The sequence below is a fragment of the Sylvia atricapilla genome, chromosome 24, assembly GCF_009819655.1.
Source record: "Sylvia atricapilla isolate bSylAtr1 chromosome 24, bSylAtr1.pri, whole genome shotgun sequence".
Lineage (NCBI taxonomy): Eukaryota > Metazoa > Chordata > Aves > Passeriformes > Sylviidae > Sylvia > Sylvia atricapilla.
This window is the reverse complement of record NC_089163.1, coordinates 5867485-5894480: the sequence shown is the minus strand read 5'-3', so window position 1 is coordinate 5894480 and position 26996 is coordinate 5867485. Positions and strand designations below refer to the sequence as shown.

Sequence of the window (26996 nt, the reverse complement as noted above, 5' to 3'; positions counted from 1 at the left end):
GTGACCCCGGCTGAGGACGGGCGGCGCTGGGATAACGCACCGGCCGGGGATGTTGTGTTGGGCTTTTTCCTTTTTTTTTTCCCTCTCCTCTAATTGCTGCTGCTATTTTAACAGAGCCAGACATTTCCTTGACGATTCGCAAGGCCTATAAATGTTTGATGTCTCTTCCCCTCCACACTCAGGCAGCAACTTCTGCCGGGGTTCGGGGGAAGAAAGGCCCGGATTGGGACACCGGGATGGGACAGCGGCCGCAGGGGGAGGATCCAGGCCCGGATCCACATGGAAAAGCTCCATCACACCCCTCTGCTCCTGTCCTCTCCTCCCCCCAGTTCCTAGAAGGAGATCCCACTGCCCAGCCTCCGTGCAATATGGCTTTGTGCTGCAGGAACCTAAATATAGAGCCTAAACCCTCCGGGGGCTTTGCTGCGCTCCGAGGTATTTATAGCTGCAGGCAAACTCCGGCTGGAAGAACGTTGGGAGCAGCTGGAATTGCAGTGAGCAGGGACCCGGCCCCGCCTGCAGCAGGGATGGGTTTTGGGGTGACACCCCCGGCTCAGCCCCGGCCCTGTGGGAAGCCCACCGGGGTCTGGGGGCAGGTTTGGGGTTTTAGAGCCCAATCCAGAGCAGAGAGGATGAGGCTGAGAAGCTCAGGGACAGTCCAGCTGCTGCTCCTCACAAAAATCCAGGCCTCCAGCGCTCCAAAAGCATTCTCTGGGAATGGGGAATTCACCCCTTGGAACATCCAAAGTGGAGCAGGAGGGAGGAAACGGTCCCTCCTTCCCAATCTTCGGTGTCCAGCCCAGCTCCTCTCCCATCCCTGCTCCTCACATCCTGATTTAACCCAGCCCGCCAGGGAAAACTCTGGCTGGAGGCTGGGAATGAGCGGGGAGAGGCACAGGGAGGCCCAGGGCAGCAGCCCCTTCCCGATCCAGGGGTGATACAGGGATGGGAACATCTGGATCTGCATCCCAATCCCACTCCCCTTCCTGCCCTGGGATCCCTGGCAGCACCAGCAGGGAATATTTTCATCCACGGCTCAGGCACCGGGATCACAGAGCCAGCCTTGGCTGGAGCTGGCAAGAACAATCAGCAGTGTCGGAGCTGGATCAGCAGGAGAATCAGCAGGAAAATCCCCTCATTGCGTTCCTGGGACTCTTGCCTCTGGGATGATCCCAGCCGGACCCTCAGCCTCACCCCAGGCCGGTGGGAACAGCAGCCAAAAAGCTCCTTGGGGAAAAAGAGTCACAAAACCCTCAGAGAAATAAAGGAGTTTTACCAACCCCTGTTCGGAGCCTACACAGAAGAGCCCATGGGAATGTCATTCCCAGATCCTTTCCCAGCACAATTCCCAAGGGCTCCGGGGCTGGAAGGAGCTCCCTGAGCAGCCAAAGAGTCACAGTTTAGTCCCAAACTCCTGTGGGGGGTAGGAGAGAGGGGCTGGAGCTGCTGCTCCCCGCAGCCCACCCACTCCTGCCTGCTGCCTTCCCTGGAATCCCCGTGTCCTCCTGGATCGGGGGCTGGTGTCCCCACGGACACAGGGATGTCCCTGTGAGGGACAGTGTCCATCCCTGCCCTGCCACATTCACTGGATTCTCCCTCCTCCTCCTGGGGGGGTGTTGAGGGGCTCTTGCCATGGAAAACGAAGGGATTCAGGATGCTCCAAATCCAGGATCTGCTCCCATCCCGGCATCCCACCCACAGATCCCACCGGCATCTTCCCACCTCCACCCCTGGTGGCTTTAGGGCCATCTATGGGACACTTGGGGACACACTGCCAGGTCCTGGCCATGCAGAGGGCCCAGCCCTCCCAGAGGGAGGAGCAGGGATTAATTAGTCCAAATTAAAGGCAGGAAGGTAAAGGGGGGTTTACCCCAATTCCGGCACTGCCAACACCCCCAAAATCCAGGGGCTCCTGCCCAGCGCTGAGCCCCCAGAGCTGCAGGAAATGTCCCATGCCCATGGGGTGATCCCGGGATCCAGGGGAAGCCATCCCAGCTCCCACCCAAACCAGCTCCTTACTGATGAATGAGGAGAAATGGCTCCTCCCAGCCCCAGGGAAAACAAACCCAAGGAATTCCGCGGATGTGGGATTTTGGAACCCAGTGGGATGAGATTCCCCCGTCCCACAGGAGCCTGGGGGGGATGAAGAGGCCTTTGGCAATAAACCCTGCCCAGGATCCCATTTCATCCCAGTTCCCTGCCCTGGAGGATGCCCAGGCCCCCATCAGCACCGTCCCTAATTAACTCCAGGGTAATTAACGCCGGGACCCCCCAGGTCTGCACGGAGTGTTTGTAATGATCCTCTGACAGAGGCGGCACAGAGGGCACCGACCTGCGCCCACTGGGGGCTAATTACTGCCTAATTAGTGCTCATCAGAGCCCCACACACAGCCCTGGCTGCCCGAGCTGGGCAAGAAATTGGAATTATTAATCCTGGATTATTTCTGGAGAAGGTGACGCCAAAGCCCAAAATCACACCCAGAATCACAAAAGGGAACCTCACCCGTGGAGCTGCCTCCAGGGTGTCCCAGCCTCCCAAATCCCCCAATTTCACCCCAAATTCCTGGAAGCTCCGGGATTTTCCGCTGGGCCAGAGTCAGGACTTGGAGCAGTCCCAGCTCCAAGCTGTCCCAGCTCCAAACCCTGATCCCACATCTCCATCCCCTGGCACTGGAGCCCGAGGGAGAGGGGAAAGGAAAATCTGCATGATGCCATTCCTCAAAAAACCTCCAAAATGCAGGAAAAATTTACATTATCTCAGGTTTTTCTGCTTGATTTTCATTGGATGCATGGAGAAGTTCCCCAGGGACACAACGGCCACTCCCAGCACCTGGAAAAGTTGTGAGGAGCCCAAATTTGCCTTAAAAAAAGCTGGGAATGGTGGATTAACATCAGCTTTGGGGAAGTAAAGGTCCCTGTGTGCTCCCAGACCTGCTGCCTCTGCAGGGCAAACTGCTCGGGGAGGACACAAACAGCGATTTTCTGTTCCCTTCCAGCTTAACTTGCAGAAATGAGAAATAAATAAAAGTTTTCTTCTCTTTTAAATGCCCGCTTTGGCCCCAAACTCCCACTCCCTTGCCCCAAAACACAGCCCTGCGTTGGATTTTTGACATTTGCTGCCTGAGCATCCCTCCCAACCCCCCGAACCCTTCCCTCAGCAGCTCCTGAAACGGCTCCGTTCCCCTCCTCCTCCTCCAGAAAACTGCATTTTTTGGCAAACAAACTGTTTTGCCAACAAGTTGTGCTCCGTGCTGCCTGGGAGATGAGGCTTCTCCCGGCTTTTCCCGGTTTTCCCTGGCTCCAGCCTGTTCCTCCCCACTCCAGGTGCCACTTGGGGGCTCCGGCCAGGTGGGATTCGTGCCCAGGCCCCCCACATTGAGGTTTTCTCCCCTTTTTTCCCTAAAATAATCCCTGTTTCTCCACCAGCCGGGGCAGGAGCAGCAGCCCTGAGGTTGCTGCTGTTATTTTTATCTTGAAAGGAAGAGTTTGAGCCGTGGCCAAGCTGTGCCGAGGGAAGGAGGGAGAGGCTTTTGTGGTGGCCACAGAGATGTAAACACCCCCGTGGGCAGGGCAGAGGGAACAATCCCAGCCCCAATCCCAGCCCCAATCCCAATCCCAGCCCCAATCCCAATCCCAGCCCCAATCCCAATCCCAGCCCCAATCCCGCCTGGGGAGGGCTGGGATCGCCCGCTCTGGGATGCTGAGGTGGGAAAGGAGCTTTGGGTCCCCTCAAATCGGCGCTGTCCCCTCCATGCAGAGCCACACTTGGCTTCTGTGCTGCTCAACCAGCCCAGAATTCAATTTTTGGAGTCAATTTGAACAAAAATCCTTGGAAGGACAAGCTCTAAAAACACTTTCACCTTCCCACAGCCACAAGGAGCATCCTGCAGGACACCAGGTCCATCCTGCAGGACGCCAGGTCCATCCTACAGGACACCAGGTCCATCCCACACCGTCCTGAGCACAAAAGGCCCCAAAACAGAGTTTGGGGTCAGGTGCTGCAGCCCAGGAGCCTCCTCTGCCTGGATCCAGCCACCTCCTTCCCTCCCGGCTGGAATTCCAGCAGCTCCCACCCCGGAGCTGCTCCGGAGGTCACCGAGAACCTCGGGAGCTCCGCACGAGGAGCTCGGCTTAAATGTCAAATTAACGAATGTGGAGAGTGGGAGGAGTGGCCGCAAAAGCTCCGTGTTCCTCCTCCGGAGCCGGGCCAGGGAAACAGCCCTGGGCACTCCCCGTGACAAATATTCCATCCCCACGGCACGGAGCCAACGGGGAACGGCACAAAACACTGCTGGAAAACTGGGAATGGCACAAAACACCAGTGAAAAGCTGGGAATGGCACAAAACACCAGTGAAAAGCTGGGAATGGCACAAAACACGGGTGGGAAAGTTGGAATGGCACAAGGCAAGGGGGGAAAAGGTGGGAATGGCACAAAACAGAGGTGGGAAACCGGGAATAGCAGAAAGCAAACGCAAACATTTGGGAATGGCACAAAGCACGGGAAAGGCTCCGCTCCTCCCTCCACACCCAGCGGCGGCTCCGGAGCCCGGCAGGGACTGGCAGCCAGGGTGACACCGAGGTGACACGGCCCCTCCTGCCGCCGGGGGCTCGGGGACATCCCTGCTCCGGAGCAGAAATCCTTCTGCAGCTCCTGAGCCAAGGGAGCCTCGGCCGGGCCGGGAGGATGAGGAGGGAAGGGAGACCCTGGGGGATGAGGATGAGGAGGGAAAGGAGACCCTGGAGGGTCCAGGGAAGCACCTCCGTGCTGCCAGGACAGACCCCACCACCTCTGAGGGGGATTTCTCCCTCCAGATCCCTGCTCCTCATCTCCCGGGGCCGGGGCTGAGGCTGGGGGAGCGGAACAGCGCCTAAACCTCACCCGGAGCCGGGCAGGAGCCCCCGGGAAGGCGGCAGGGACGGGGACACGGGGACACGGGGACAGGAGCGGTGTTAAAGCCTCGCAGGGTTTGGTACCCGCCTCACGTCCCCGGCATTCCCCAGCCCCCGCTGCCGTCTCCCGGGGCTGCCGCGCGTCCCCCGAGGGAAAAGGAGCCTTGGGGACACTCGGGGACTTCCCTGCCACTGCTGCCACGCCACACATAGGCGGGGATAGGAGGTGACAGTGGCCAGAGGACCCTGCACCCCTCGGGGACCCATTTCTTTATTCATTGATGTATTCTTTCCCTTATTTTCTCCATGAAAGAGGAAGGAGCTGGGCTTGAGCACGGCTGGGTGGGAGAGCTGGGCTGTCCCTACAGACGGGGCCGGAGCCCCTGTGACCCCCTGTGACCCCGTGTGACCCCCTGTGACCTCGGCTCGCAGCAGGCAGCTCCATCCCACCCCCCGAACTCATCCCAGCAAACCCCACAGCACCCCCAAAGCTCGGGGCAGAGCCTCCCCCACGGAGCCAGGCGGAACACCGGGAGCTGCCGAGAAACCTTCGGGAAACATCGGGGCCATGAGGGTGACCCGTGAGCCCCAGCCCTGCTGGGACCCGGAGCTGTGCGGAGGCTGAACCCCCCGGATCCCTGCAGGGCCTGGAGGAATCCTTGTTCTCCTCATTTCCCCTCCGGACTGAGCCAGGGCGGATCTGGAGGGAAACACCATCCAGGACCAAATGCAGAGCATCCCCCGATGTCCTGCGCAGGAATCTCGGCCCCAGAGACCCCCAGGGACCTGTGAAGGTTTAGGGCCAATCAACGCTGTCGGTAATTAAGGCGATGAGTTGATCCCCAAGCTGGGCTCCGGCAGCCCCCAGGGCCACAACAAAGCACCCTGACCCCCACCTTGGGGACCCCAGAGCCGGGGGTGGCACTCAGGGCTGCCTGTGCCCACCCCCTGCATGACTCACGGCCTGATTAAAGCTCATCAGCTTTAATTACCGTGAGCAGCGCTGCCTGTCCTGCCCGCTCTGCCCAGGTGTCCCCAGCGGTCCCCTCTGCCACTCTGCTGCCAGCTCTGCCCGCCCGGAGGAGGAGGAGGAGGAGGAGGAGGAGGAAGCAGCGGCTGCCCAGGCTGTGTGTGGTCCGGGCTGGGCAGCATTCCCAGCCCACAGAGAGGAGCCTGTCCCGGGGATCTCGGCCGTCCCGCAGGGGACTGAGCCCACCCCTCCCTGCCCCAGGAGCGGCCGGGGCACGAGCCTGGGTCTCCCTGTCCCCTCTCCACATCCAGCTCCAAAGGGATGCGGCAGGAGCAGGGATGAGCTCGTGAGCCTCGGGAAATCACAGCCAGCCCCAAACTGTCCGCGGCACTGCAGGAAAAGCCCCGTGCCGGGGCGGGGTCCTGCCGGGAGGAGCAGCCCCTGTGCCCGGCTCTCCCCCGCTGGCACACAAAGGGTTACAGGGACCGATCCCGACGGGATCCATCCCAGCTTCCCAAAGGCCGGCCCGGAGGGGTCACGGCCGGCGGGAGATCAAAGGAGGGCACCGAGTCCCGGGAGATGTCACAGCCAGCAAGGCCCCGGCCCTGTCCCCATCCTTGTCGCCATCCCTGTCCCTGTCCCTGTCCCTGTCCCCATCCCTGTCCCTGTCCCCGTCCCCGTCCCTCTCCCTGTCCCCATCCCCATCCCCATCCCCATCCCCGTCCCCGGCCCTGTCCCCGGCCCTGTCCCGTTGCCCCGGGCTGGCCGCGGGCACTGCTCTCGGGCGCGGCGCCAGCGGGGCTGGAGTTGCTCGTCCGGCTCCTCAGAGCAGCCGGGGAGGCTCCGGGTGCTGCTCCAGGGAAAGGTTCCCTGGCAAAGCCCAGGACCCGGCACTGGGGGGACAGGAATCCCCAAAGCCATCCCCATCCCTCGTCAGGGATGTGCCGGGGCTGTGCCGAGGCGTCGCTTCCCTCGCGGTGACCCGCGGGAGGAGCCGGGTCTGTCCAAGGAGAGGGAAGGATTGAAAAGCTTCAGGGAGGAGAAGGGGAGAGAGGCCTCGATCCCACCCGGGGGGAGGCAGCAGCTCCTCCGGCCCTTGGGATTGTCCCACATCCATGGCCTCCAGCCCGGCACTGAAGAGCCCCACGTTGTCCCCTGCCCGGCCTGCACCCCTCAGGGGACACCAACCTCCTCCAGCAAGCAGAGCCCCAGTTCCCCAAAAGGAGTAGGGGGAAAGCTCCTGAGCCCCCCCAGAGCCGACCCCTGAGAGCTGCCGGGGCTGCTGGGGACACCGGCACAGCCACCGTCACCTCCCAGCACCGCGGGGGCTCCCGGCCGAGCAGAGGCTTCCCTGGATCCATGGCACGGGGGAATTTTGGGCTGAATAAAGTGTCCTTGGATCCAGGGCCGTGCAGATTCTCCAGAGGAGCGGGAGGAGTGCCTCACATCCTCTCGGAGACTCCCAAGTTGTGTCCGTGCTCCAGAGGGGCAGAGCTGCTGCTGGGAGAGCCGGAAAACGCCCCTCGCGCAGGAACGGGGGAGCCAGCCTGGAGCACCCCAAACCAGGGCCCCGGCAGCAGGGATGAGCTCCGGGGGACTCCATGCAGCAGCCAGGCCCTGGGGCTTCTTCCCCTCTTCAGGAGAGGAGGAGGAGCAGCCTTCCTCCCCACCACCCTCTCCCGTTGCTCCCGGGCTGGGAGAGAAAAGCATCCTCTGGCTCCTTCCCGGAGAGCATCCCCCAAAAAGCAACCCCCCAAAACTCCAACGGCCGGCTCGGGCAGGGGGCAGGCGGGGCAGGGAGGTTCCCGTGGAGCCCAGGAGCCCCCGGACATTCCCCCAGGCGGGGCCGGCCCGGGGCAGCGGCGGTTCTGGAAGTGCCACGAGGACCCCAGCCCTTCTCCTCCGGCCGCATGGAAGGGGAAAAGCGGGCGCTGCATGTGCCGCCCCCCGCCCCATCACCAGGGGCAGGGGATGCAGGAGGGGAGGGGAGGCAGAGGGGAAGGATGGGGGGCGAGTTCCAGCGGCCCCCGAGCAGCAGCAGGGGGGTTCCTCCCTCCCCGCCCCTCAGGGTGGTTTTTTAAGGCGTGTTTCCCTACGACCTTCAAACGGCAGCTGCCCGCAGCCCCCTCCCCACGGCCGCCACCGCGCCCGGCCCCGCCCGGGGGGTCGCAGGGGAGGGGACAGCCCCGGGGACAGCGCCTGCCGGGCTCGGGGGGGCTCCGCGGGCACCGAGGGGCTGGCGCGGGGCAGGGCGCGGGGAGCGGGGCACCCCGGAGCGGGGTGCGGGTGCCGGGGACCCCGGAGCGGGGTGCGGGTGCCGGGGACCCCGGAGCGGGGTGCGGGTGCCGGGGACCCCCAGCCGGGGCCGGTCCCGGGGGTGCCGCTCCCCGCCGGCTGCCGCTGCCGGAGCCCCGCACGGTGCCGGTTCCCCCCGGGACCGCCGCCGGCCCCACGCCCCCCGCCCGCCGCGGGTGTCCCCGCCCGCCGGCTGCCGATCCCCGCACGGTGCCGAGGCCGGTTCCGGAGCGCTGCCGCTGCCCGGCGCACGGTGCCGGTGCCGCCCCGCACGGCCCCGATCCCCGCGGTACCGGGGCCGGACCCACCCCCCGCCCACGGCAGCTCCTCCGCGGGGCCGGGCCGCCGGTGCCCGCTGCCCCCCGCCCTGCCCCGGTGCCCGCCGCCCCCTCCCGGTGCCGCTGGCCGCCGTGGCCCCGCTCTCGGGGCCGGTGTCCCCCCGGGCCGTGGCCCCGCACTCACCAGCGCGGCGCGGGCGCTGAGCAGCAGCAGCAGCAGCAGCGGGAGGCTCCGCAGCCCCCGGGGCGCCGGCGGCGGCACCTCCCCGGGCATCTTCCTGCCGCAAGGACGCTGCCGGCGGCGGCGGGAGGCGGCGGGAGGCGGCGGCGGGGGCGGGGAAGGGCCTTTGTTGCCGCCGCCCGCGGGAGGCGGGCGGTGGGTGCGGGCGCTGGGTGCGGGGCCGCCGCCGCGCCGCCCTCCGGCCCGGGGACAGCGGGAGGGGACCGGGGAGGAGCCGGGGGGAGCGCAGCGGGGCTGGGGGAGAGTGGGGGGGGATGGGGGGGATGGGGGGGGACAGATGGGACAGAGGCGGGGAGGTCTGGAGTGATGAGGGGGACCTCGGGGGACAGATGGGGGGACCTGGGACAGATTCGGGGACCTGGGGTAGACGGGGGGGACCTTGGGGGACAGATTTGGGGGGTCTGGGAAAATTGGGAGGACCCTGGGCTAGATGGGGAGGAGCACGGGGGATATGTGGGGGGGTCTGGGGCGGACTGGGGGAGCCGGGATAGAGGGGGGGTGGCGTGGGGTGGATGGGGGGGACCACGGGGTCTTACGGGGGGGTCTGGGGCAGACTGGGGGACCCTGGGGTTGGTGAGGGGAGAATTGGGGGGCGTCTGGGGGGGTCTGGGGTAGATTTTGGGGGGGCCGTGGGTTGAATGGGGAGAGGCTGGGACAGATGGGGAGGTGCATGGGGGACACGTGAGGGGGTCCTGGGGCAGACTGGGGGGGCTCCGGGGCAGGGGAAGGGGCTGGGGTGGATGGGATGGACTGGAACGGGTAAAGGAGGGCACTGGGCAAACCGGGGGCGGCCTGGGGTATGTGTGGGGAGATCCAGGGGGAGACAGGAGGGGCTGAGGGCACCCAGGGTTAGATGGGGGAGCCCCAGGTGGTGTTGGGGACAGCAGGGGGGTGCCCAGGGACGGGCGGGAGGGGAAAACCTTCGGCATTGCGGGAATCACTCGGGGCAGAGAGCTGAGGCGGCCTCAGTTTCCCCGCTCAAAACGCCGCTCCCACGGGATGGGAGGGCAGAGCTGTGACAGTGACCGCCACCCCCCTGCCAGGTGTCCCTGCGTTTGGGGCTTTGGTCACCCCGAGGGGCCCTGGGGGTGGGATGGGACTGAGCCACTTCCACACACGTGGGGTTCCTCCTTTCCTGGGCAGGGCCTAAAAATAGACTGGGATTGTCACAACGCCGCTTATTTACCTATAAAACACAGCCCGGGAAGGGGCTCGGGGGGGCACTGGGACGGAAAATCAGCCAAATTCAGCCCAAAATGGAACCTGGGGCAGAGCAGGGACACAACAGCTCCCCACAAATCCCCCAAATGCCCCCAAATGCCCCACTGAGGACCCCCGCTGCCCCTGGCACGGGAGACTCAGGGAACACCCGGGGGGATGGAAATGTCGTGGGGGCTCTGGGGGACCCCGCGTGAGTGACTCCACTCGAGTTTAATTGTCCTGCAATTAGCAGAATCCCAATTAAATTTTTATAAGTGCGTTTATAGGAGTGAGAAGTGGGGAGGGGGGGCAAAACCCATGGGGAGGTGGGGAGGGGTCCCCGGGGTTGGGGACATCCCTGGGGCAGGGGGTGACCAGGGGCACGCGGGGACACCAGGGCAGGGCCCCAGACACGGGGGATGCCCCGGAGCAGCGGGGACAGGAGGTGGCTTTGGGACAGGGGCGGCTCCCGGGCTGGGTGGGGGGTCTCAGGGACACCGGGGACACCCGGCCCGGGAGGTGTCACAGGGCAGGGGTGTCCCGGGGACAGAGGGCGATCCCCAGGGCGGGCTGTTCCCGGCAGGGGGGTGTTGTCCCCCGGGAAGGGGCTCGGTGCCGGGGGTGTCCCCAGGCAAGGACGCTGTCCCCACACACGGATGCTGTCCCCAGGCAGGGATGATGTCGCCACACACGGATGTTGTCCCCACCCCTCCCTGAGTGTCCCGGGGGTGTCCCCAGACACGGATGCTGTCCCCACACACGGATGCTGTCCCCACCTCCCCGAGGGGCCCGGTGACGGCCCGTTGCTGGGGCTGCACCGCCCCGCCGTGGCCGCCGCCACCCCTGCAGGGACAGAGGGATGGCACCCCAGGGTGGCCCTGGAGGGTGGCGGGGGTTTGTCGGGGCCCACAGGAGGGGCTGGGCGGCCGGAGGGCGCTGCCCTTGTCCTTGTCCTTGTCCTTGTCCTTGTCCTTGTCCTTGTCCTTGTCCTTGTCCTCGCTGCGGCCGCGGTGGCAGCTCGGCTCCCCTCGTGTCCCCTCGGTGCGATGGGACAATGTGACACACAGGATCCCGGCTGAGCGGATAGGTCCCTTCCCGCCGCGCTGGGCAGGGAGCGGAGCGGGGCCGGCACGGAGCTGTCCCCTGTGTCACCCGGCAGAGGCCGGTGACAGCCGAGCCCATTCCCAGCCCCTCGGCGTGGGGACACTGCCCAGGGCAGAGCCCGGAGCCGCAGGGGTCTGGGGGACCGAACACAGCGCCTGGGCACCCTCCTCTTCCTCTCCAGCCTGCACTGACCACTCAGCGCTGAATTAAGTATTAAAGAATAGATTTGTATCCGCTGTTTTCACCAGGTTTGTCCCCAACCCCGCAGCCGGCGGAGCTCCACGGGCACCATCGGATAAATGAGGGGCTGAAGAGCTCCGAGATACCCGAAGAGCTCTAAAACCCCCAAGGATGAGGGGTTTAGATGGTTTTAAAACCCCCAAGGATGATGCCCCAAGGACCAGGGATGCCCGTGCCCCTGGTGCCGCTGCTGGGGCACAGAGTGGGGTCAAAGCTGGGCAGGAACGGCGTCAGCCCCGAATCTCCTGCTGGATTTAATTCCAGTGGGGTGGGAGAAGATCAGTCCCAGTGCAGGGTCCCAGACCAGTCCCAGGGTGGGCTCCCAGGGGCGCTGGCCCTGCTAGGGGTGGAAATGGGGCACGGGAGGAGTCTGGCCTTCGAAACCCACCCGTTCCATGTGGTACATCAAAGTGATTTCCTGTAAAATTCCTGTAAAATGGGCATTTTCTTCCCCTCCATCTCCTGGCCACACGGGGCTCTGCCACCACAAGTCCCCAGATAAATCAGCATTCCCCAAATGTCCCTCTGGAAAAGGGCTTTTAAAGGCAGCAAAGGGATGGGGAAGGGCCCAGATGCTGCAAATGGGGGAACTGGTGGGAAGGAGAGGCCGATTTGGGGCTTCTGTTCACACAGGGGACAAAATGGGGACCTGGAGCTTCCCTAAATAGGGACCTGGGGGAATAAAAGAGACCAGGACATGATGGGGGCAGAGGGGACGAGTGGGGGTAGAGCCATCAGCTCTGTGGGGCAGCCTGGAGGGGTGGGAGGACAGAAAGGAACCACGGGGGAGAAACGCCTGAAAAAGAATTCCCGGTTCCCAATCTCCCATCCAGCCCTGCCCTGGGCAGTGGGAAGCCATTCCCTGGCTCCTGTCCCTGCAGCCCTTGTCCCCAGTCCCTCTGCAGCTCTCCTGGAGCCCCTTTAGGCCCTGCCAGGGGCTCGGAGCTCTCCCTGGAGCTTCTCCTCTCCATGGAGCACCCCCAGCTCTCCCAGCCTGGCTCCAGAGGGGCTCCAGCCCTGCAGCAGCTCCGGGGGCTCCTCTGGGCTCTCTCCAGCAGCTTCAAATCCTCGATTTTGGAGCTCCAGGGCTGGGGCAGATCTGCAGGTGGGGTCTCAGGAGAATCCCCCATCCCTGTGCCCTGGGGAGAGTTCAGGATGGGCCTCCACTCCTGCACATTGAAATCATCTCCGGGTGTTTTCTCCCTGCCAAAAACCGCCAGCTCAGCTCCTTCCTTCAGCAGGTCACACTCACAAATAGGACAGAAATAAAGCCATTAAAATCACCCCTTTCTCTGCTCTCCATCCCAAACCTCTGGTACAGCTGCAGCCCTTCCCTGTGTCCTGTCCCCGGACTGAAGCTCCATTCTCCTACCGAAATTCCATGAAAAGCACAGCTCCAGCATTTCCCTGTGTCCTGCTCCTGCCCCCAGACTGAAGGTCCAAACTTAAATTATTCCAGAAAGAGCAGCAGAGCCCCAGCTCTTCCTGTGTCCTGGGCTCACAGTGAAGCTCCAAACTCCAACTAAAATTCCACGAACAGCAGAGCTCCAAATCCTTCCCTGAGTCCTGCCCCTGGACTGAATTTAAACTCCAGTTATTCCATGAACAGCAGCACAGCTCCAACATTTCCCTGTGTCCTGCCCTGGACTGAAGCTCCAAACTCCAACCAATGATTCCATGAAACCCGGGGCCAGATTCCAAAGTTCTGTATTTTTCAAAATAAAGATCACACGTTGTTTAGAGACAATCTACACAAGAGTTACAAAAAATAGTCGCCCAGGCAGAAGCATACACAGGTTTGTTAATTATACACATATGGTTACAAGTGTGCTTGCAAAAAAGTTCATTGGAAATATACACAAGGCTCTGTAAATGTACACCGTGTAGTGTTACAATTCTATATTCAAACGAGGAAAATTGACAGTATGTTACATTCACTTACAAGTAGACAAAATGCAAAATACAGTTCATCTTCTGTACAAAAAAGGGGGAGGTGATTCACACTTTACAAGGTGAAAAGGGGCTCTGATTGTAAGGAAAACTAGGGGGGGCTGTACTTTTGCACTTTTTGTTTCTTACTGTCACAAAAGAAGCAAAACATTACTTTGTAAGATTCAAAAAAACACTATTTGGAACTGAATCAGGTCTGTAGAACATTTAGAAAGGATCTCTACCGTCCAACTAGGTGACAAATAAAACCAAGCAGTTTATTTTTCTTCCTTTTTTGTTTTTAAACATTAACTAGGCTGTATAAAGAGAACATTTCCTTCAAAAGAAAAAATTTACTTCTGGTTGAAATTACAATTTACAATATACAACACTATATGCTACGACCATAAAAGGTGTGAATATACACTGAAATGCACAGGTTTTGCTAAATTCTTTTTTTTTTCCTGTTTTCTTACCAAAAAACGGGTTTTATGTCGATTCAAACTTCTCCACATTTACATTACAGAGGTTTACAAATGTACAATTGTACAGTCAGAAGTATGTTCCACTACTAGGGTACATTATAGATACAGATCAGACATCAAAACAAGAAAATACTACAAATTTTTATATATGTAAAGTCTACACCAAGTATACACTATATATTTATAGAAGCAAGACCAAAGCCGAGTTGGATTTTTTTTTTTGTTTTTCCTCATGCTAAATAATCAAATTGTGTCTCTCCAGGTGAACAGAGGAGTGGGCATCAAAAAATCCCAAAAAATCCTCCACTTTAAAATCATCTCTGAGTGTTTTCTCAAAACGCCAGCTAAGCTCCCTCCTTCAGCATGTCAGAGTCACAAATAAAATAGAAATAAAGCCATTAAAAAGTCCCCAAAACGGAATTTTGGTGTCTTTGTTTAAAACCAAACTTTAACCAGTTGAATTTTTCTCTTCACCAGTGGTGTCACTGAACTAAAATCCCAACTTCTCGCTGACTTTTGGGCTAAAAGGAGGTTAAAAAACAAAAAAACCCGAAAAAGGTATTTGCAAAAAATGAATGAATTAAAAACGGGGTGTGTTTTTTTTTTCCTGTTTTGTTTGTTGTCTTCAAACCAACCACCCTGAAAGTCTCCACATTTGGAATATAGATACAACAGTGAACAAAAATGTGGCCTTCCATGTACATCTGAGACCTATGTACAAGAATTCTATACACCAGTAAAACAGCAGGGCAATTAGTTAATTAAAAAAAATAATTAGTACATGTTATGCATAATAAAATTAAAGAAATTTACAAAGGCTTATCTTTTTTTTTTTGTCTGGTTTTTTTTTTTCTGCTTTTCTTTGTTTGTGGTATTTTTGTGGTTTTTTGGTGGGTTTCGTTTGTATTTTTTTTTTTAAACAACCGTTGTGGGCTGGATTCCTGGGCTCCTGGAGTGCCTCTGGGCTCAGCCCTGCTCAGATGATGCCGTTGGGGGGGCCACAGATGGGCCCCAAATCCACCCCGTTCTTCATGTAGTACTTCTCCAGCTTGGCCAGGATGTGCTTCCCGTAGGTGTATTTGCGCAGGGTGGCGATGTGGGGCCGGATCTGCGGGGAGAAGGAGGAACAGTGCTCAGGGAAAGTCAGGGGAAGTTGGGAAAAGTGGTCAGGAAAGGTCAGGGAAAGTCGTCAGGGAAAGTCAGGGAAATGGTCAGGGAAAGTGGTCAGGGAAATGGTCAGGGAAATGGTCAGGGAAAGTGGTCAGGGAAAGTGGTCAGGGAAAGTGGTCAGGGAAAGTGGTCAGGGAAATGGTCAGGGAAATGGTCAGGGAAAGTGGTCAGGGAAAGTGGTCAGGGAAAGTGGTCAGGGAAAGTGGTCAGGGAAAGTCAGAAAAAGTCATCATGAAAGTCGGGAAAACTCAGAAAAAGTCATCAGGAAAAATGGTCAGGAAAAGTCAGGGAAGTCATCAGAGAAGTCAGGAAACATCAGGAGAAGTTGAGGGGAAGCTGTGATTCAGGAAGGTGGCTGTGGCTGCCCCCAGCCCTGGGGCAAACCAACCCCCCCGAGGCCGGGCTCCAGCACTGCCCCTGGGCATGGAGGGGCAGCTCCCCAGCTCCCAGCAAGATTCTGCACAAGGGAAGCACCGGGCCTTGGAATTCACCGGATTCCCCTGGCCTGGGAGGGGCTGGGTGGGAGATGGGAACTGGGCTGGAATTGCCAGAGCAGCTGTGGCTGCCCCTGGATCCCTGGCAGTGCCCAAGGCCAGGCTGGACACTGGGACACTGGGAGGTGTCCCTGCCGTGGCACTGGGGTGGCACTGGCTGGGATTTCAGGGCTCTCCAGCCCAAAGCATCCCAGGATTCTGTGGTTTTACCGTTTTCTCCTCTCCAAGTGGGAACAGCCTGTGCATGTCCAGCTCCAAGGGTGGCCACATCCCACCACTGACCAGAACCAGGGAACTCAGCCCAAACTGCTCCTGCCTCAGCAGCTCAGCCTCCAGTTCCCCCAAATTCCTGTTCCACTCCAAGGAGCCACATTCCAAAATTCAAAATCCAAGCCTGGCTCCCCATTCCCGGCAGGAATGATTCCTGGGCCCAGCAAAAGGAGCAGTGAAGCTCCAATTCCAGCCCTTCCTTCCCATCCACCTTCATCCTTTTCACTTCTTCCCTTTACTCACACAACTGTTAAAATCACTTTTCAGTTCTGTATTTTAAAACAAAAACTTAAATAAAATCCCATTTTTAATCCCATCCCAACCTGCTGTTCCCCACCATCCCTAGCCATTCCTGCAGCCCCTGACTGCATTTTTCCAGGCTTTCCTGCAGCCTGGGATCACAGCTGAAATCACATTCACTCAGGCCCATTTAGCTGTCAACCCTGAGCTATTTTTGACAGCCCCACTGATAATCTAATTTGCATTTTATTCCAAAGGCTTTGCTCCACAGGGAAAAAAAGGAAGTAAGAAATGTCAGGAACAAATTTGGTTTTGCTTTTGGGTTTTTTTTTTTCTAATACACAACTCTCTCTTGTGGATTAACAAATCCAGAGCCCTTCTGCCACAGATAAATTGGGTGTATCCCTTGCCAGATATCTTTATTTAATTATCTTTAGCATTTCTTGTGGACTAAAGCAGATTTGGGGTTAAAAGAATGACTCTGAGTGGCTCTTAAACCTAAGAATTAACATCCCTGAGGATTATTCCAGTTGTGTTGATTCCAAGCACATGGAGGTCAAAGCAGCTCCCTCACAAATTCCCATTTCTTACAGAAAAATCAGTCTGGTTTAGTCAAGGATGCTTAAATATAATAATAAAAATGCTTTATTAGCATTTGAATGCCTGACATTATTCAAATAAATAAATAAATCTCAGCTGTTCTGTGCCTGGGTCAGTCAGGATTTCGTTCCTCTGGCTGTACCTGGGACTTTTCATCAAGTAACCCCAAAAAATGTCACTGAGGAAAATGAAAATCACCTCAGTCCCACCCCCCATTTAAAGCCTGTTATTCTCCATCCACTGCCATTCTAAAGTCTTGCAAATGTGACCTTAAAAAGCAGGAAAACGAAGATATTCCTTGTTCCCAGAGCTCCCTGCCCTTGGAGCAGCAGGCACAGGGCCCTGGGGATGGCAGCGAGGCAGATTTCATTCCAAATGTCTTAATTTTGGATAAATATCAGCTCCTGAGATGGCTGTGCATTCAAACACTGCAGGGCAATGCTAAAGCATGGAAGCTCAGGATATCAGGTGAAGTCTTTTCATGCCCTGGAGCTGCCCAGGGAGGTTTGGAGTGCCCATCCCTGGAGGTGGCACTCCGGCCTCTGGTGGGGACATGGTGGGGACAGGGCACAGGCTGGACTCCGTGGCCCTGGAGGGCTTTTCCAGCCTCATGATCCCGGGATTCTGGGAAACGTCACAGCAAAATCAATTTAAAACTGAGAAACAGAGGATTTGATTAATGGCTGCGAGCTCCGAGGTGGCACCAGCGTGGCTGGTGGCCTTGGAAGGGACATGGAGGAACAAGGCTGGCGGCCACAGGCACGGGGACACAGGGACACAGGCAGAGTGGGACAGAGAGAGGGACAGATCCAGCAGGGACACCGCTGGACACAACCTGAGGGACACAGGGTCAGAGTCACAGGAATTCAGACGGACACAGGCAGGGGGACAGAGCACACAGGGACTGAGCAAGAGGGACAGAGCCGGGGGACAGAGAGGGACACTGCCACAGGGACACAGCCTGCAGGGACACAGGCCAAGGCCTGGGTGGCTCCTGGGCCCCCGTGTCCCCAGCTCTGGTGGCCCTGCGCAGCGCTGGCAGCACGGCGGCGCCTGCTCCGTGCAGAACTGGGTCACTGGGACACGGGCAGTGCTGCCAGCAGCAGCTGCAGCTCAGTCCCAGGGGCAGCTCTGCATCTCTCCAGAAAGCTGGAGAGGGATTTGTGACAAGGGAATGGAGTGACAGGACAAGGGGGAATGGCTTCACTCGGACAGAGACTGATGGGATATTGGGCAGGAATTGTTCCCTGGGCCCCCAACACCAGCAGCAGCTGGAGCTGCTGGAGAGAGCCCAGAGGAGCCCCCGGAGCTGCTCCAGGGCTGGAGCCCCTCTGGAGCCAGGCTGGGAGAGCTGGGGGTGCTCCATGGAGAGGAGAAGCTCCAGGGAGAGCTCCGAGCCCCTGGCAGGGCCTAAAGGGGCTCCAGGAGAGCTGCAGAGGGACTGGGGACAAGGGCTGCAGGGACAGGAGCCAGGGAATGGCTTCCCACTGCCAGAGGGCAGGGCTGGATGGGAGATTGGGAACTGGGAATTGTTCCCTGGCAGGGTGGGCAGGGGCTGGGCTGGAATTGCCAGAGCAGCTGTGGCTGCCCCTGGATCCCTGGCAGTGCCCAAGGCCAGGCTGGACACTGGGACACTGGGAGGTGTCTCTGGGGTGGAACAGGATGAGTTCTCGGGTCCTTTCCAACCCAAACCCTTCTGTCATTCCCATCTCCCAGCCCCTCTGTGCCATCACTCACACCTCAGCCCCATGTCCCCTCACACCCAGCAGGACAGTGCTGGGCTGTCCCTGCCCAGCCTCAGCCGCTCACCTTGTGCATGACAATCTTCCTCTGCGCCGGCTCGGCCACGTCGATCATCTTCTGCACCACGTAGTTGGCGTACTGATCCTTCATCATGGTGTATAAGGCACTGTGGGGGCCGTCGTTCATGGTGCACACCTCGTCGATCAGCATGGCGCGCTCCGTGCGCGACGCGTGCGTCACACACTTCTCCACCACGTTACTGCAACGGCACCGGCCGTCAGCGGGAACAGGGAACGGGGATGGGGCTGGGAGTGGGAATGGGAATGGGGAATGGGAATGGGGAATGGGAATGGGAACGGGGAATGGGAATGGGGAATGGGAATGGGGATGGGGACGGGGAACAGGGAACGGGGATGGGGACTGGGAATGGGGACTGGGGACGGGGAACGGGGATGGGGAATGGGGATGGGGACAGGGAATGGGAACAGGGAATGGGGACTGGGAACTGGGGACGGGGACTGGGGACGGGAACAGAGCAGGAAATTGGGAATGGAGCTGGGAACTGGGAACAGGAGCAGGGAACTGGGAATGGGAGCAGGGAACTGGGAACGGAAGCAGGGAACTGGGAACAGGAGCAGGGAACTGGGAATGGGAGCAGGGAACTGGGAATGGGAGCAGGGAACTGGGAATGGGAGCAGGGAACTGGGAATGGGAGCAGGGAACTGGGAAAGGGAGCAGGGAACTGGGAAAGGGAGCAGGGAACTGGGAATGGGAGCAGGGAACTGGGAATGGGAGCAGGGAACTGGGAATGGGAGCAGGAAACTGGGAATGGGAGCAGGGAACTGGGAAAGGGAGCAGGGAACTGGGAAAGGGAGCAGGGAACTGGGAAAGGGAGCAGGGAACTGGCAGGGAATGTCTCCTTAGAACCTTCCATCCAGCTCCAAGGACACCTCCCATGCTGCTACAAGGGCAGGACATCGAGGACAGAGAGGTGCTGGCAGAGCTCAGCCATGTCACACAGGACTTGGGATCCCAGGGGAATTTGGGGTTTGGAGCAGCTCATATTTCACTCCAGTTTGTGCCCTGGGATCTGAGTGGGAATTTGGGAACTGGAACAGTTCCTATTTCATCCCAATTTGTGCAGCCCTGCAATGATGCTCTAGGAGGTCAGGGCCCACCTTCACAACAGAGAGGACAAGGAGTTGTGTTGTTTGGTTTGGTTTTTTCCACACTGGAAATGTGGAATGTTCCACACTGGAACACGATGGGAATGCAGATTCAAAGTTAAAACAATGAGGAAATGCTCATTCAGGAATGAAAATTCTCAGCCAAGGCAGAGGATTCCCAAAATTCCTGAATACACTGATGGCATCTTCACGTGCATCACACACTTCACCACACTGCTGCAATGGCAGGAGGAGCCATCACCAGGGAATGGAGCAGGGAGCAGGGAGCAGGGAATGGAGCAGGGAACTGGGAATGGGAGCAGGGAACTGGGAATGGGAGCAGGGAACTGGGAATGGGAGCAGGGAACTGGGAATGGGAGCAGGGAACTGGGAATGGGAGCAGGGAACTGGGAATGGGAGCAGGGAACTGGGAAAGGGAGCAGGGAACTGGGAATGGGAGCAGGGAACTGGGAATGGGAAACTGGGAATGGGAGTAGGAAACTGGGAATGGGAGCAGGAAACTGGGAATGCTGGAGTGGGAACTGGGAATGGGAGTGGGAAACTGGGAACAGGAGCAGGAAACTGGGAATGGGAGTAGGAAACTGGGAATGGGAGTAGGAAACTGGGAATGGGAGCAGGGAACTGGGAATGGGAGCAGGGAACTGGGAATGGGAGCAGGGAGCAGGGAATGGGAGCAGGGAGCAGGGAATGGGAGCAGGGAACTGGGAATGGGAGCAGGGAACTGGGAATGGGAGCAGGGAACTGGGAATGGGAGCAGGGAACTGGGAATGGGAGCAGGGAACTGGGAACTGGGAATGGGAGCAGGGAACTGGGAATGGAATGTCTCCTTGGAGCTTTCCATCCAACCCTAAGAAGATGTCATGGGCTGCTACAAGGGCAGGGAAATTGTACTGGCAGAGTTTAGCAACGTCAAACAGGATCTGGGATCTCAGTGGGAATTTGGAATATGGACCAGCTCATAGTTCACCCCAGTTTGTGCCTTGGGATCTGAGTGGGAATTTGGGAAATGGAACAGTTCAGGTCAGTGTCCACTCTCACACCAGAGAAGCCAAGTTGTTGTTTTGATTTCCTCCACACTGGAACACGGTGGGCATGGACAGCCAAGGTTAGAACAACATGGATATGCTCATTCAGGAATGAAAAATCTCAGCCAAGCAGAGGATTTCCAAAATTCCTGAATATATTACTGAGCAGCCTGAGCTCTCTGGAGAGCCAGAAGTAGGGTACATGAAAGGGGACTGAGAGCTGTGCTGGGCCCATCCCACAGCCCTGCCTGACTCACAGCATCACCCAGTGGGTTTGCTCAGCTCGGGGGACCCTCCACTAATTAATGCTCCGGCTGAAAAAAGTTTGGGAAGAATCAGCCAGGCAAAGCAGGGAGGAAGAACCTGAAATAACAACGAGAAGACCATGCTCTCCTAATTCTCATTTATGTTCCACTTCCCTCATGTCCAGGAGGATTCTCATCAGAGGAAAAGGGGGAATTTTAGCCTTCAAAGAGCTCAGCCCTCATGTTGCAGGGGCTGGAAGCAGATCCAGCAGGGATTCACACACGTGGGAAGCACTGCTTTGTCCTGACATCCACAGATACCTGGATTCTGCCTCACCCACGTGTGGCTCTGCAGCATGTGGGAATGCTGCAGCTCCCCTTGGAGGGTTCCTTGGGTGGGACTCAAAAGGGACACAGCAAAAAGCTGGGAATGATGATATGTGTGGAAATTCCTCTGGGAAAAGTGGGCTGGATTTGTTGCTGCACTGATTTCCCAACCCCCCTGTGGCTGGACACATCCTGGGGCAGTGAATGTTCTTATTATCCAAGGGGTAGTGACAACTTCAACCCCATGAAAATAAATCAGGTAAACCCAAACACACAAGAATTCCTGGGTAAATTCAGGAGCCTGGATCAAAGCTACACTTCCACATCTCCATCCTCCTCCATGACAGACTGGCTGACACACCCCAGTTCATAACAGTTACAAATAACATTTTTTAACGAAGCAAAAGTCATTTTCACCTCCCTTACACCCACCCCTAAGCCCTCTGCAGCTCTTCCATGTGTCCATGCTCCCAGAGGGAGAACTTAAGGAAGGAATTCCTACCTGGCAAATTTATGTTGACTCAACACGAGCACGTTGCCTCTGATTTCTGCTACGATCTTGCTCTTGTCCTCAGGCCGGCCGTGCTCCAGGACATGCTGGATAACGTAATTCCCATACTGGTCCTGGGGGGAGACAGCAGCAGGGGCTCACAAAAGGTGGATAAGTGGACTAGAAGAATTCCCACCAAACTGATTCCCAAAGTGCATTCAGAATTAAAAGTTCAACGAAAGATTAATTCTAATATTTACTGTACAAACTTTCTATTTTTGTAAAAATGTGCATTCTAGGGTGGTGTCAGGTGGTAAAATGATGCATTTTTGTAGAAATTGTATTATTTATTGAGCTCAAAATAATGATGTCCTTGCACAGGAAATGTCAATGTTCTGCTTACTCCCAGTTTTCCCCCCCTCTCTCCAGTTCAAACCTACCAAATCCCATGTCCTGGAGGGGTGTACTATGGGTCTGGCTATGGGACACTGTTCTGAATTTGGGAATTGTCAGACCACAGGATATTTATTTTCCAGTTCAGGCCACCAGAGGCATGGCCTGATGCCCATGGCCAGCCTCATCCCCCCTCCCACCCTGAGCACACCGGACGTGGGAACGGGACCAGCTCAGGTTTGACCCCAGTCTGTGCCTCAGGATCTGAGTGGGAATTTGGGGACTGGACCAGGACTGGGTTTGCTGCTTTATCCACAGGCCCCCAGAGCAGCACCAGTGTAAAACCCAAGGACTGCAGGGAGGAGGGAAGGCAGCCAGGAGGGGGCTGAGCACAGAACCAACTCTTTTTAAGAATTCCAATGACTTGGCACCTCCTTTTCCTTGGAGTCACCAGCTCTTGGCATCCCTGCACCAGGACATGGAGCCTCCTCAGAAGAGGAGGTGACAACACCCCTGACACCCCCTGGATTAATGAAATTCCTGCCTGCTGTGCTCACTGCTCTTTCCCAGGTGGGAATGTCCCCACATGGGCTGTGCAGGAGCTGTCCCAGCACCCAGCAGTGACCTGGGGACACTGCAGCCCTGCCACACTGACCTGCACCAGCTGCTCCGTGTGCTGGTGCAGCTCCTCCAGGATGGGCAGGGTCTGCTCGGGCAGGCAGTGCTCCAGGATCCTCTGGATCACCCGGCAGCCGTACGGGTGCGTGGACAGAGCGAACACCTGCGGAGAAAGAACAGGCAGCAACACCCTGTTAGTCCTTGGGAATCCCACAGACCTGCCAGGATTCCTGCAGGGAATCCCACAAACCTGCCAGCTCCAGGCAGCACCAGCTGCAATTGGGAACACCCATTGGTGTGGGCTTGATATTTCCTGACCCTGAGAACTGCTGAGCTCTTCCCAAGGGAAACTTTTCAACAGTTTTTCCTTTTCCCAAAAGAACCTCGTGTAGACAATATTCCTTTCCCATGACAACAGGAGCTGTTTGCTATTTCTGTCCCTGAGCCAATGGCAGAGGTGTCAGCCCCATGGACCAATAATGTGCCTTTTAGCCCAGCGTGGTATAAAAGGGCTGAATGAATTGCAAATAAACCTTCTGATTTCTGCTGCCTCCTGACTGGGGTCAAACATCTTTATTTTGTGTCCCACTGTGACCCACTGAGATCCCAAGCACATCCCATCCCTACCTGGGGAAGCCTCAGATTCTCCATCCATGAAAAATAAATAGTAAAACCTCTTGATTCATAAAAAAAATCTCCTGGAACATCCAAGCATTGCTGGAAGCTTGGTTATTCTTCCCGAAGAATTCCAGCACATTGTTTGCCAGCACAAATTTTGAGCTATTTAAGAAATGCTACGGGCCAGAAAAGTTAAAAATGCCCAGCAAAGGATTTTCCTCAAGTGCTTGGATTTGTTTAAAAGCCTTAACAGTGCTTAGGAGAAGTGACAACAAAGAATCTTTCTCATTTCTAATGGATTAGCAGATCTGTGGGTAAGAACATGACACAATTTGTTATTGCTGCTCCGTTTTCTGTCTGAAGCACAAAGTCCTGTTTGGTTGCTTTGATTTAACAACAGCAGCAAATGCAAGCACTGAAGTTTAAATCAACAGTCACACATTTTTAATAACTGGTGAGTAAACGCTGCAGGGAAACAGGGCTTGGAGTGCAATTAACTGCAGAAAAATCATCTGGAGGTGCTAAGTTTAATCTGCCATGCGAAGGCTCAGATAGAACTGAGACAACTGGTCACGGAAATGTCAGTGCCATCACCCAGAGATGTTTCTGCCTTCCCAAACTCCCAGTGGAAAATCCCAGCCTACACTCTAATGAGGGTCAAGTTTCCAGCCAGAATCCTGCCGGTTTTGACCCAACCAATCCAATTTCCACTTTCTCAGGACTCCCAACTCCTGGTTTCTGCTGTAACAGCCCCTGGGGCAAGTCCTCAAAACTTTGAAGTGTTCCTGCAAAGCCAATTAAATTGAGGTTGGGAACACTCAAAAAGCAGCACTTTTGTACTGGGAGCCGAGGCAGGCAGAGTAAATCCAGACACAACTGATACCCAGGACATCAATTCAGGAGACGACACCAATAAAAAGAAAAAACTTAAGAGGGTCAAGGACAATTGCCCATTTCTAGATGAAACTCCTGCTTTTTTCCCTGCTCTGAGGCCCTTGGGAATCAGCATTCAGCATTCCTCTAAGCCACCTGCACAGACAGGGATCATAATGAAACTTTGTTTTCCTGTGCATCCCTCATTTTCCTTTCTGCTCCCCTCAAAGAGAAACAAATCTAAAATGCAATAAGTTCACAAATTTGTTGGGTATCAGGGTCACCTGTTACTAAAAGGGGATCAGCTCCAGGCTCAGAACTTGCTGGGATTTACACTAGTGAGGTGATTAATTAAGCAATTAATGAAATTTAGACATGACTAAGGTACCTCAGCAGCACAAAGCTCTGCTCACCACCTTCACCGGGAAGATGGATTAGGGAGAGCCTTCTTTTCCCTCATCACTCAAAAATACTCAATATTCCAGAAGAACAGACTCATTCAAGGAGGTTTTACTCTGACACATCTGCCCAGTAATGATAACAGGGATGTGATTAAGGAGTTTCTGGACTCTCTCACGTGGCTGTTCAACCTCCCAAGCGATGGTTGCTAAAACTGGGAATTCCCAAGAGCTGAAGCCCCAGGCACTCTGAGGCTGCCCCAGGCAGGGGGCAGGAGCTGGGCAGGGCCTCACCTGTCCCTTGAAGGCGTCGATGATGAACTGCAGGGACTGAGGCTGCACACACTCGATGCATTTCTGCACCACGTGGTTCCCGTTCTGGTCCTTGACGCACTTGAGCACGTGCCCGTCCAGCTCCCGAACCATCTCGTTCTACGGGAGGACAGAGCACAAACAGAAAGCACCAGCAGTGTCCCTGGCTCAGACAGGCACAGCTGGCACGGGCAGCCATGGCACAGGACTGAGGGGGCTAAAGTGGCCAGGAGACGAGGCTTTGCTGGAGACAGAAACCAGCAGGGAAAATCCTGCTCTGACACCCCCGTAGCAGCCTGGCCTGGTGGGAGGGGCCCTGGAACAAGAGCTTGGAGCTCCACTCCAACCCAAACCATCCTGGGATTTTGGGAAGGTGAAGCTCTCATTCTTGATGAGCATCCGCTTCCAAGAATCCAAATTACAGAAATCCTAACTGAGCCACAGCTTTCCTGTGCATCCCCCATTTTCCTCTCTGCTCCCCTCAAAGAGATGCAAATCTAAAATGCACAAAATTCACAAATACTTTGGGTATTAGGGTCACCTGACTAAAACAGGGTCAGCTCTGGGCTCAGAACTTGCTGGGATTTTACACAAGTGATAATTAAGGAATTAATGAAGTTTAGACATGACTGATAATACCCCACGCGCAGGGTGAAAGCTTCATTCACAAACAGTAATGACACTTGGGGACATTTTAATGCTCTGACAAGATCTGGGTGAGTTCAGTTTTACACCTGAATCAAACCCAGGAATTTTGGGAGCACTGAGCACTCAAATTGCCAATGTGGAGCAGACAGTAAATCCTTGGAGCAGCAGTGCTGGAGCCCAGGCACTGCCCTGCTGACACACTTGGCTCAGGCTCAGCCTAAAGGGAAGGACCACTCCTAAAGTCTCTTTTCATATTTTTAATTTCCTAACCTACATTGAGATTCCTGTTACAACCATTCCCAACCCTTTGGAGCCAGCCTGCCCAGTGTATCTTTCCTCTCAATTCATTGTTCCTAAAGCCCTTGAGGAAGTGCTTTATTAATGAGCTCTGAGTGGGGCTATCAGCCACATCTCTCCGAAGCCAGAACGAGGAGCTCCTCATCCATCTCCCCGCAGGAGCGCAGGATGTTGACCCACATAGCAATAACTTGGTGAATATTAAAGGCAAAACTCTTCCTTCAAGGGATTAAAAAATTTCTTTTAATTCACCCTCATTCTCAGTTTTCCCTCCACACATGATCTGCTTCCAGGGAATTAACAGAGAAGCAGCCCCATGGCCAGGGCAGGGGAACAAGGAGGTGACAATGACAACCAAGGATGGTGGCACGGACTCGTCACGCACAAGGAGCACCACAAACATGCCAGGAACCAAACCAAGGGAACACCAGGCACAAGAGGGACAGGAGGGGACAGCTCAGGAACGTCAAACATCAAGAAGAAAGTTAAAATTGAAACTTACAATTACCTGCTGGTCTGGGGGGATGAACTCCAGGGCCTTCTGGATCACCCTGCAGCCGTACATCTGCAGGGCCAGCGACAGCACGTGCCCACGGATGCGCTCTGCCAGCGCCAGCTTCTGCTCCAGGCTGCCAAACTGGGACAGGACAGACACTCACTGCAAGGACAACGGCCTCCCCTGGCCACTGGCACTGCCCTCCCACCCTGGGGAGGGATGAAGGACCAGTCCCACGGGAAAGGGGTGAACTGGCACAGCCAGACGTGTTCTGTGTCTGCCTGGCACACCCCAAAGGGGCTGCAGCCACCAGGGTGACACCTGCCAGGCCACCCACCCTGGGCAGGTCACAGCCCCAGGGCTGCCAGAGCTCCAGCAGCGCTGGGACAATGTCTCAGGCACGCACAGGGTGGGCTTGTTGGGATGTCTGGGCAGGGCCAGGGGCTGGACTTGATCCCTGTGGGTCCTTTCCAGCTCAGGAGATTCTGTGACTCTGGGCAGAGCACCAGGAACCCCTGGGGAAGGACCAGACCAGTGTGGAGAGGGGTGGAGGGACACAACACTCTTCCAGCAGCTGCTGTTACTGCAGAAGTTTCTCCCTTATTCCTAAATCCAGGAGCACAGCTCAGCATCCTGGACAAGTTTTGCTGGATCTGTCCCTCACAGAATGCCAGAGTTTGGGCTGGACCTAAAGGCTCAGTTCACTCCAACCCACTTCCACTTTCCACGGGGAATTCACATCTCCTGCATACCTTGCTGTTTATCCTGACACATTTTGCTTCTCAGAGTGTTACTTTTCAGATGAATGTGAGTCCCACCCCTCAGTCACCTCATCAGGAAAGATCCCACAGCTTGTGGGGAGGAGATGGTGGCAGTGCTGACAGCTATCCATGATTTTGTCCTCCAGCAGGGTTTCCCA

The 26996-nt window shown here is 56.7% G+C and overlaps 2 protein-coding genes across 11 annotated transcripts in view; both read right to left on the bottom strand.

The window, feature by feature from the left end:
- Positions 1 to 8737, bottom strand: part of SDC3 (syndecan 3) — a 40122-nt gene extending 31385 nt beyond the window's left edge. The window contains exon 1 of the mRNA XM_066335121.1: positions 8619 to 8737. Coding sequence (XP_066191218.1) covers positions 8619 to 8708 — 90 coding nt within the window. The 5' untranslated portion in view covers positions 8709 to 8737. The remainder of the gene's footprint in view (positions 1 to 8618) is intronic.
- PUM1 (pumilio RNA binding family member 1) overlaps positions 1 to 26996 on the bottom strand; it is a 129746-nt gene that overhangs the window by 36943 nt on the left and 65807 nt on the right. For 7 of the 10 annotated variants that reach the window (XM_066335015.1, XM_066335018.1, XM_066335019.1 and 4 more), the window contains 6 exons: positions 26084 to 26218; positions 24619 to 24756; positions 22473 to 22598; positions 21437 to 21558; positions 18217 to 18409; positions 14564 to 14741 (listed from right to left, as the gene is read on the bottom strand). In XM_066335015.1, the coding sequence (XP_066191112.1) occupies positions 14610 to 14741; positions 18217 to 18409; positions 21437 to 21558; positions 22473 to 22598; positions 24619 to 24756; positions 26084 to 26218 (846 nt within the window). In that variant the 3' untranslated portion in view covers positions 14564 to 14609. The remainder of the gene's footprint in view (positions 1 to 14563; positions 14742 to 18216; positions 18410 to 21436; positions 21559 to 22472; positions 22599 to 24618; positions 24757 to 26083; positions 26219 to 26996) is intronic. The other 3 variants (XM_066335017.1, XM_066335020.1, XM_066335024.1) reach the window with 1 other exon arrangement.